This window comes from Hemicordylus capensis, chromosome 5, assembly GCF_027244095.1.
Source record: "Hemicordylus capensis ecotype Gifberg chromosome 5, rHemCap1.1.pri, whole genome shotgun sequence".
Taxonomy (NCBI): domain Eukaryota; kingdom Metazoa; phylum Chordata; class Lepidosauria; order Squamata; family Cordylidae; genus Hemicordylus; species Hemicordylus capensis.
The window spans coordinates 102,182,118-102,193,138 of NC_069661.1; the positions used below are offsets into that span (position 1 = coordinate 102,182,118).

Below are 11,021 nucleotides of genomic sequence, written 5' to 3' on the forward strand. Positions count from 1 at the left end.
TGATGCACAAATGAGTGAAAGGATCCAACATAATAAACTGAAAACCAGTTCTAAAAATGCCAGCTAGGTTCAGATACCTCCAAGTCCAGCAAGAGTCTTATTCTGGTGGTGAAATGAGAGTTCTTGCCTTCTCTCACCCACCACACAGATAACAGGCTCTCCACCTGGATACCTGACTGTGCTATCTCCCCCTATGTTTGGGGGTGGATGGGATGAAATAAAACCAACTGCATCCTCAGAGAAACACAGGAAGCTGCCTCATACCGAGTCAGAGGAGGAGGGGCAGGGGGAGCCTGGCTTCAATTTGTATTGGTACAATAATCATCTTGCCAGGGGAAGACCATTTTTCTTTTTTGTAACTCATATACTATGTTCCTTATACTGGTGCTGTATTTTTTTTATTTTGGTTAAAATTGAGTTTTGGACAGGCGGGTTTAGCCTCTTTGGCTATGAATGATGGTTTTAATTCGAGCTGGAAACGAGCTGTGTTGAGCAAATTTTCCTTTTTTGGCCTCTCCATAGAGGATTTGCATACTGTAGGAATTGAGCAAGCCAGGAAGTTAGTTAAGCAACGTGTCCTGGATATAGAAGTTCAACAAGAAGGTGCATGGCTCAAGCAGGGTTTATACTTAGGGAGTCAAGCTATTAATCTTAAACCAGCTAAATATTTTGATGTGGTGCTTGTCCCTAAATTTAGACAAGCCCTCACTTTAGCACGTTTAAATGTTCTTCCTACAGCAGTATTGGATGGCAGGTTCAAGGGAGTTCCATTATTTTTACGACTTTGCCCATGTGGCAAAGGGGTTATAGAATCCACCTCGCACGTTATTCTTTATTGTGATTTTTATAGGGAACCCCGTTTAAGACTTTTATCTCCTATGTTAGACAATTTGCCTGGCCGGTCTGATGAATTTTATTTAAATTATCTTTAAATTAATGAGGACACTGATATTATTTCTGTTATGGCCAGTTTTTGTTATATTATTTGTAAAATACGTACTGGTTTATTGTAAATGTTTGCTGGTCAATGACCAAATAAACTTATAAACTAAAAAAACTAAAACTACTATGTTCCACCTGCTTTAACAATGCAATTCTCTCAACACAAAGTATTTTAGAAGTAGATATAAGTGAAAGCAGGGTTTCTGCACCATTTGGGGGTATTAATCTGAAACCAAGCTATGAATAGGCTTCTTCTTGGCTGTGCAGTCATCCATGCTATGAGAAATACACAATTATTTTAAAAACGTGATCTATCACCATAAGATCTTGTGACATTCCATTGCACCCCACCCCAATCAAAATTGCCAGTCCCACATCTCCATTTTTCACTCTCCCCTTTATTATCTAGGGATAATCAGTATGTGATTGACGTCACCACACCAAGTTTTCCTACTTCCAGTAAGTAGAAGCCAATCAACTGGAGTCAGGAAGTTTGCAGTGTGATGTCACATCACATGTTAAGCACAGACATCAGGGTGAGAGAGGAAGACAAGACACAAGACTGCCGTTTTTTATCAGCAGCCTCATGTTTGCCATTGTTCCTAGTGGCAAGCTCACACAAAGCATTTAAAGAAGATCTGCAAGTATTTTCAAACCATATCAACTCAAAGTTATGAATAGGTTAGTTACCTTTTATTTGGATAGGCTGTTGAAGGGAAGGTGACATTTGACTGCTGGCATTCCTGGCTGTAAACAGAATTAAATATTTATTAACAGGAACAAGTTCTTCCTGCTTCACTTCATTCCAAGAGTAAAACAGAGAGTCATTTTGCAAAGTTTATAAATTAACCAATTTTCCTAGTATTGATATCTGAATTGAACTCAAGTATTCTAGATTAAGTACTTTGTGCACAGCTGTAATTTGTCATTTTACTAGATTTGAAAACTTTTAAAGCAGATGTGTGTCAGCTGGTTTTCAAAGAGTTGTATTAAGTCATGTGTTTCATCAAAAATTCCATATTGCACAAATGTCACTTAAGATCTTCAATCTGTCATGGACAGGTCAGATAGGGTAGGAACTACCCCCAATGTTTGTCAGCTTTAATTTTGCAGCATGTGTTTGTGTTTGAGAAGAGAGCCTCTCCCAGCCCCCTCCCCCACCATTTCTTTGTGAAATGAAAAGGCAGAATACAAATCTTAATAGAGCATGTGCCAGCAGAAAACTGCATCCCTTTGCATGTCATGCTGCCGCCCACTCTGCAGGGTGACATTCAGGAGTGATGTGACCGGCTATAGTGGGCATGAGAAGGGTCAGAAAGGGCCTTGTGTGTCAACCTCTGGTCTTTCAAAGAGGAACAGGTGTCCTTTAGACATGGCTGGAAAAAGCATGGGAACTCCTTCTCCATTGATTTATTGCCTCGGACTCCAGTAACATAAGTGCCTGCCCACCACTACATGGGAAGCACCAATCACTGGGAGTCCTTGCCATCCAATTGCCCTGCCCAATCAGGCAAGAGTTGCCTAGGAAGGGCCTATCTGATTAACCCCACCGCCATGGTGACAGGCTTTTCAACATTACAGCAGTACCATGCGGGAAATGCATGCCTGAAGAGGCACGCCTTCATCTCCCGCTTGTGGCCTTCCCAGGAAGGCCTGTGGGAAACAGGATGCTGGACTAGATAGGCCTTGGGCCCAATCCAGCAAGGCTCTTATGCACAGAAAAAGCAATTCCCACAGTGCTGCAGTAATATCAACAGTAATGTCTACTTAATAGGACAAGCCCTAGGAGCCAGTTCCAGATAGGCAACTGGTATTAGTTTTCTACACGCTATGCTGAATTTTTAAGCACAATCCAACGGAAACTACATAATACACATATACACCAAATATATACTGCATATTACAGCCACCCATGCCAGCTTAATCCCAGCAAGTGAATGCCAGCTCATCTAGAGATCTATTTTAGTGTTTCTGGAGATACGCAGGCTAGGGCTTTGAAAAGTATGGAAAATATTGAACAGGAAAGCTATTATTTAATTTGGTCCAGGAAAATTGACCAAGTTTAGCACTTACTTCAGCTCATTACTATTTTGAGACAGTGGCTAACATACTAACAGAGCAGTGGTGCAACAGGAGGTGCACTGGTGTTGCACCAGTATTTCTGAAGAGTTCTAGACCAATGTTGCACTGGTGTTAGTGTGGTGGGCAGGGGCGGAATTTCAACAGGGCTTCTCCCATTGCACCAGTGCTTTGTTAAGGCACATTGTCCAGCATCCTAAGGTATTGCCCAAGGGTCATCCTGCGTCAATCACAAGCAGAGCCAAAAAGAGTAGGCTTCAGTAGGCTCAACAGGCTAATACATATAAGTATACTCATATGCGATGACTTCAACATCAAGTGGTCATTTATACGTGTGAATGAGCAAATAAACCACCGATGAAGCTTTAATATCAGAAACACAATGATTCTCAACAGTCAGTTCAACATCCAGTTGCAAGTTATGTTGTGTATTCAAGCAATGAAAACTCAAGTTGTGCGTGCACATGTGTGAACTGACCTATTTCAGCATCTCTACTTGACTAGTTCCTACGTGAACAATTTAGAGTCTTAAAATCAAAGATACCACTAATACATGCTTACTATATAGAAGTTTGTAAATGTGTTTCAGGGTTAATCTGAATTCATGCACATACCAGAACATTTTAAAAGGCATTTGAGTGTTCTCAGCTAAGTGTGTCAATCCCTTGATTTACAACAAATATGTTAAGGTGCAGAAAGATTTTTAGCAGACTTACATGATTCAGAATACCTTACGTTAAAATCCAGACTTTTCCTAGCCCATATTTCTAAACTTCTATATTTGAAACTCAAGTATTTATAGCATGCCCAAAGAGAAATCCAAGATTTGTTTAGAAAGAAAGAATGAAGTTTTGTCACTAAATTTAACAAAGGAAGGAATATCCTACAGGACAAAAATCAAACACCCATTTGCCTCAGCACTCAGAAATGTAAAGCTGACACCTACAAGTCTGAAATATTCCATCTTCCCTGGAATATTCTGTTGCAAGTTATGGGCATAACCCATCCCTAACTAAGCATTTTTCAAATCCACTGATTTTATTGGGAGAGATTTAAACACAAACTCATATACTTCCCATCTACAGATCTCGAACTTAAGTGTATTGAAAGAATTAAGTTCTTATGATTCCAATAAGAGCTGGTATGTTTTTGCTTTCTCCTCGGGATTTGGATGGTTGCCACACATCCGCCAATGATAAAATTGAAGCTATTTTCCTGAAGCTAAGACATTAGGATCAGCCCTTTGAACTCAACAATACTACAAGGAGGTCAGTGTTTTTATTAACAAGCTTGACATGCGATATGAATTATTGAAAAAGCTAAGTATTCTTAAAAGTACTTCTCCATGCAACTTATTTTTAAAACCAAGCAATTAGTTCCTGCCTGAACTCAGAGAAAGCAGGTAGGTATAATTCACTCCATTTCAGAGAGAGAGAGAGAGAGAGAGAGAACACACAGCAGAATAATGGGTTTCCATTTTATAATGTATACAGAGAAGACCTAATGAATATGGAAGTTTTTCATTCATCCAAATACAAAGCAGCAACTTGAGACACCACTTAAGCCATTTTTCATCAGCAGCAATACCAAAAGCTGGCAAGAAGTTATGCCATTTTGTTCCTTCTTCCTTATCTTTATAGCAGATTTGGTATAGCCTACTGCTAAAAGTTGATGTCAGAGTTTCTCCCAGACTTGCCAAGAGTAGATAGCTGTTATTAGGATTTTATTTTCTTGTAAACTGGAATTTCACATGACATTATTTAACAAAAGGTCACGCCATAAAAGCTTTGATCAGGAAAAATAAAACACCTACCAAATGTCAAGATTTACTATTTTAGATTCGAGCAGCATTATATGCCCTTTTAAAAATATATATACAACGTCCTGAAGGCTTGACAAAAATATATTGGTTGACTTAAGGAAAATCTGATTTGTCCAAATAGAAGACAGCTGACCTTCGGGTCAGGAGGGGGTCAAGGAGATAATATTTAAAGGCTTAAACAAGTTAGTCTCCAGAATACAGATATTCATTCCATAATGAGGAGAGGCCAGAGAATCTGATATGAACAGCCTTTGTCCTTGTGCAATCAAAGCTGCATGCTGAATAAGAAAAACAGAAGATTTGGAGAGAAATACTATAGAATCACTTCAAACTTTAAATAGATGTGTTTTTAAAAGCCAAAGGATAATCAAATGCAGCATTAGCTAACTTTTCAGAGCAGGACCTAAATGTTCTTTAAGTATGACAACCAAGGTGACACTGTGATTAATGTTGCACTTGAGTACAGAAGGCCAAAATCAAGACCCCTGTTTAGGCATTAACTTGGCTATCATTCTCTTTCCCCACTTATAAAATAGGCATATTGACCTATTCACAGGATGGACATTTTCAACATCATCTCCAAACAACTCTTTCCACACTGACTTCTCTTGTGAGGAGTCCCTATGAGCTGCACAGGATTCTGGGGCATATTTAAGGGTGCCCACTCAATTCATACTAGGTACCGGTACTTTAAATCTCCAGCTTAAGTGGAAGACAAGCAGTTACTGTTCCTCCCCAGGGGAGTCATTAGGGAGTGACCCATGGAGCACAGGCCCCAAATGAATTGCTCAGAGCCCTGAATCTCATCAGCCACTTCCCTCCTCCATGACCTCTTCCAGACAGGAAGTGCAGCAAAGGAGACACCAGCACAGCACATGGGAGAGAGCTCCTAGCCTCACCTAGCTCTTTGCTATTTCCACCTTCATAGGTGCTTAATAATAATGCCTTTTTAAAACATTCATAATGGTTCTGGGAGGCATGCTTGAGTTTTGTGTAAAGTACTTAGCAACACCCCTCCCTCCTTTTTATTTCCTCACGTCCTATTGTCCACCCGCCTTGCCTACTGAATGTGGTGAGCAGAACTCCAGGTGTGCCTCACAGTGAGTAGAGGAGGAGAGCAGACAGCTAGAAAGAACAGGCAGGAGGAGCCAAAGCAACCTTCTAATGTACGGTCACAGTATACAGTTGCAAGGTGGCAACCCTTAGTGCATTCTAGAACTGTCCCTTAAAGTTACTTGTTGCAGGGTAACAAGCTCTCTTTCAAGGAAACTTGCCCACCATTACAAGTTTCTCTCACTGAGGAATATCTGAGAAGTTTCAGAGAAAACTCCAAGGATTCCAGGAGACAGCTTGAAAGCCACTGTTTTAACCAAACATGTCACCTTCAAAAAAGCATCCCTTGTTAATTTGAGAGCCAGTGTGGTGCAGTGGTTTGAGTATTGGACTAGGACCAAGGAAACCAGAGTTCAAACAAAAACCCCATTCAGTCACAAAGCTCACAGGGCAACTTTGGGCCAATCACTTCTTTCTCAGCCTAACCTACCCCAGAGAATAGTTGTGAAGATAACCAACCATGTATACCACTCTGGGCTTCCTGGGGAAGAGTGGAATAGAAATGTAATAAAATACAATTGCCTTGCAAGGCCTAGGATGCAATAATTGAAGAGCAACAAACCTCAAGATTGCATTTTAAGAATTGTTGTATTAAGCTGCAATCCTATACATGCTTACCTGAATAAGTCCTTTTAAGCTCAACAGAATTTACTTCTAAGTTGGCATGTACAGGATTGCACGGTTGGAATAGTTGGAGATTCCAGAATGTGTTTTATTTCTCACAATTGTACCTTGCCCTTCCTCCAAGGGCACAGGTCAGTGAGCATGATCATGACGCCCACTCACATTTTAACCCAACCTACTACCAAGCCACCTAATGGCACAGCGGGGAAGTGACTTGATGAGCAAGCCAGAGGTTGCCGGTTCAAATCCCCACTGGTATGTTTCCCAGACTATGGGAAACACCTATATCAGGTAGCAACTATATAGGAAGGTGCTGAAAGGCATCTCATAATGTGTGGGAGCAGGCAATATCCCTGTACTCGACCAAGAAAAGCACATGGTTCTGTGGTCGCCAGCAGTCAACACCAACTCAACAACACAACCTCTCCTTTTTACTATGAGAGATAGGTTGGGCTGAGAATAGAGACCAGTCCCAGGTCACCTAGGGGACATTATGGCTGAATGGGGATTTGCTTTGTTATGGCTACAGTTAAACAAATAAACTGTTTGACTGACTATTTGACTGAATAGATTTGAGCCCAGATTTCTCTTGTCAAAGCCCAATACTCCAGTTACTGCACCTCTCTCTCTCTCTCTCTCTCTCTCTCTCCAACTGACCTGAAATATGTAACTGCACCATCAAGTTATTTCAATACATACAACAAATTAACAAGTCACTATGAATGTTCTAAAGAGTATATGGATTATTTTGATCGCCACAACATAAAACACTTAACACTGAGAACCAAAGGCAGAAGTTTTACCATCTCATTTGCAAATCAAATATCTGCAAAATATGAAGACAGACCTACTCAGAAACCAGACAGAAGACACTGAAGCAGCAAAAACGAAGGCTGTGACAAAAGAAATGTCTGGGCTGCAAGCTGGCAACCCAATGCAAAGCAACATCACTAAGACTGAAAGAAGAGTTAAGCCAAAGTGTCCACACCTGTTGCTGTATTCTGTGTGCTGCCTTCAGAGGTCAAGGAACTTGCATCTTGTGTTCCTGTGTTGTTTTTCTGACCATCTGAAGTGTAAACCCTTACTTGACTTGCTGAATGAACAGGCAGACGGCTACATGGCAGTACGGGCAAGAGACTTCCAAGTTTAAGGGGCACCTGCCATCCTGAGGGAACAGGAAAGGAAACACGTTAATACTGACAGAACTCAGCAGGATGGAAGTGCAAAAGTAAAAATCCACAGAATTAATGGAGAGGGCTTGTGCATTGTTAAGGGTCTCTCACACATGATTATATCAATCACTGCATCAGATGTTCTACAGAAAAGTTATTCCTTGGCTATTCATATATGAATGTATATATGACACCCAAAATTGCAGACATCATAAACCAAGATTACCTGATTATGTTCACCAACAGGCAACTTTAAAAATAGCTGCTGTTACAATAAGCCCTAGTGGTAGATATAAAGGCATTACAGATTGTGCTCTTTCAGCATTAGAAGTAGACCCTTTGTGCCTCCACTTCAGAGACAAATGAGGCAAGCATGTGTTTAACCAACATGTGGCTGCCCTAGATGTCTGGTCTGAAGTCACAGTCATTGTCTGATGACCCTCTATTCTTAATGCCAAATGTGCACAGCTACATTCAGTGAAGTGAAATGGTCATACACCCAGACTGTGTTCCCTATAAGGCATTCACTTGTGCGCATACTCACATGGTTTTTAACATCCACTCAGTTAATTTTAGATCCTGCTCAGGTTTAATCAGGAAGGTCCCACTCTGAATGCAAGTGCACACACACTGCCTTGATACTGCTGCCCAAAACAAAACTCATTCATTCATTCAATTCGATTCAAGGAGAGGAGAGGAGAGCTGGTCTTGTTGTAGCAAGCACGACTTGTCCCCTTAGCTAAGCAGGGTCTGCCCTGGTTGCATATGAATGAGACTCTTGATGTGTGAGCACTGTAAGATATTCCCCTCAGGGGATGGAGCCACTCTGGGAAGAGCAGAAGGTTTCAAATTCCCTCCCTGGCTTCTCCAAGATAGGGCTGAGAGAGATGCCTGCCTGCAACCTTGGAGAAGCCGCTGCCAGTCTGTGACAGACCAATCGTCTGACTCAGTATAGGACAGTTTCCTATGTTCCTGTGTGTGTGTGCATACATAATGTGTGGTGCTTTCATATTCCCCATAGATGTGAATGGCAACCCCCCCCATAGACCTGTGAGTGAAGTCAATATTTTTAGCTACATGTCTCTCCCTAGCCCCCTTTGCTATGTTTTCTGTGCTTCCTCTACAGCTTTAAGAGCATCTCCCTCTTTGGGGGTGGTGTGTTGCTCTGGGGTTCACCTAGGCCCTGTCCAAGAGCGTGTTTTCAAGTTCTTCAATTCAATAGTATAATATATGAATGAATAATATTGAAATATCTCTGGGTGCAGTGTTCTCTCATTTTTTAATCTGTGTGCAGTTACCCCTGCTAACTTGGCAAAGAGGCACCTTTTAACATGGTGATTCTCTTTATTTAGCAGGGGGAGAGTAACTGGCCCTATCCACCCCCAGCACAGTACCTCCAGTGACTTTGTCCCCTTTGGGGATAGGGATCCATCTTATTTATTTATTATGTCTCTATGTAAACTGCCCTGAACCATTTTTTGGAAGGGCGGTATAGAAATCATAGGAACATAGGAAACTGCCATATACTGAGTCAGACCATTGGTTTGCTCTCCTCTCCTCACAGGCCTTGGGTCATCCGGGGAAAGAAGCAGGCTCACCCAGATGCTGTTGACTACAACTCCCATAGTCCCCACACAAAAGCCATTTCATCTGGGGATTCTGGGAGTTGTAGTTAACAACATCTGGGAATCCCTGTTAGAGGGAACACTGAGGGTCACCCCTTTTCTTGCTCTCATAGAAATGAATGGTTATCATTTATACCTATGATGGGGCAGGGAGGAAGCAAAAGCACTGGGGAACATTGCTGCATCCCTCTCTGTCACCTCTGCCCTCCCCATTAGATGGCCTCCCTGGCCCTTGCTGATAGGGACACCCTCTCTCCTTTGGCCCTCTCCCAATGCACCACCCATCAAGAAACAAACATTTTGCAAGTAAACAACTTGCCATTTATACAACATTTCCCCCCTACAACTACTTAAAGCATCTCACACACTTTTTCAGTAATGGCCTACAGGGTTGTGGTAAGGAAGTCAGCACTATCCGCTGTGCTACAGATGCAGGGCTAAGGCTGAAAGGTGGTTGTATCTACTTAGGGGCCTGCCTCATCGCACACTGTGAATACGGACAATAGCTTGCCAAAGGCCAGCCAACAACAGGAATCAGGCTCACGTCTATACCCTGCACCACACTCCCTCCTCATACTTTTGCAGAAAGAAGAACACCAGATTTCCTCATGTTGCAAATATGACTAAATATACACGATGGACGACGGTCTACGAAAGCGGATACTGAAACAAGCGTGTTTTTAACGTGGTACAAGACTCTTTGTCGCTGCAGACCAGCACTGCTGCCCTTCTGTAAGTTCGCCCTATTAGGTAAAGTGTAGAAGTTTCTAGTCCTCATGACCAGAGTGAAACTTAGGGGCTGGGTGGAGGGAGCGCCTGTCGGGCTTGCGGAGCCCCAACGGCAGCAATCGTGACCCAGCAGCGCTCACCACCACGTCTCCCTCTTGCCCCACTCACCGTGACAGCCCGCCCGGACGAGCGTCACCCCTGCCTGGCACTGGCCCCGCCGGCGCCGCAGCAGATGGAGCTGATAGAGGCATCCCCACCCTCTCCGTGGGACGGCCAGAGCCGGCAGCATCCTCCCGCTCTGGAGCTACGGCTACTACTGCCGCCTCTGGCCGCGGGAGCAAAGCGGAGCCGGCTAGACCCGCGTCTCATTGGCATGCCCGGCCGACTCCCGGCTCCGTAGCGGACTCTCCACCGGCCAAAGGCGAAGCCGGATGTAGGGCAGAACCCTGACCGCTCTAGCCTCCGCACGTTTATGCTCCGAATCCTCTCGTAGGGGACGTGCTGACAGCGGCACGCATGCGCTTCCTCACAGACGAAGAGGCGGGGCTACGAGCTCTCAAGTCTGCGGCTTCCCTACTGAAAAAGGAGCGCGTGACCTTTGGCGCGTAGTCGGTGCTTCCATATTTCATGCTGCGGGGTGTCTTAACGTGGTAGGGGCGCATGTTCCGTCTATAAGCCATGCTGCTGTTTCCTTCCAGGGCAAGTGAAGACTAGGCCAAGTTGCTTTTTGAACTTCTTGGGCTGTAACAGTCCTCTGTGCATTTATGTGGGAGTAAGTCCCACGGAGAGAAGCAGTACCTACTTCGGAGTAAACATGCATTTTGTCAAGCGCTTAGTCTGCAGTCTTATGCACGCTTCCCCGGGAGTAAACCCTATTGAACTCAGTGGGTTTTCCAGGAAACGATCGTGTTGTCA

General features: G+C 43.3%; 1 protein-coding gene across 4 annotated transcripts in view; it reads right to left on the reverse strand.

The window, feature by feature from the left end:
* The window catches only part of SLC30A9 (solute carrier family 30 member 9), a 40,488-nt gene extending 29,833 nt beyond the window's left edge, over positions 1-10,655 (reverse strand). For all 4 annotated transcript variants that reach the window (XR_008308122.1, XR_008308123.1, XR_008308121.1 and 1 more), the window contains exons 1-3: positions 10,275-10,655; positions 7,569-7,745; positions 1,633-1,689 (exon numbers count right to left, since the gene is read on the reverse strand). Coding sequence is in view for 1 of the 4 variants with exons in the window: in XM_053253698.1 (XP_053109673.1) it covers positions 1,633-1,689; positions 7,569-7,745; positions 10,275-10,395 (355 nt within the window). In the remaining 3 variants the exon portion in view is untranslated. The remainder of the gene's footprint in view (positions 1-1,632; positions 1,690-7,568; positions 7,746-10,274) is intronic.
* Between the last annotated feature and the right edge of the window lie 366 nt (positions 10,656-11,021).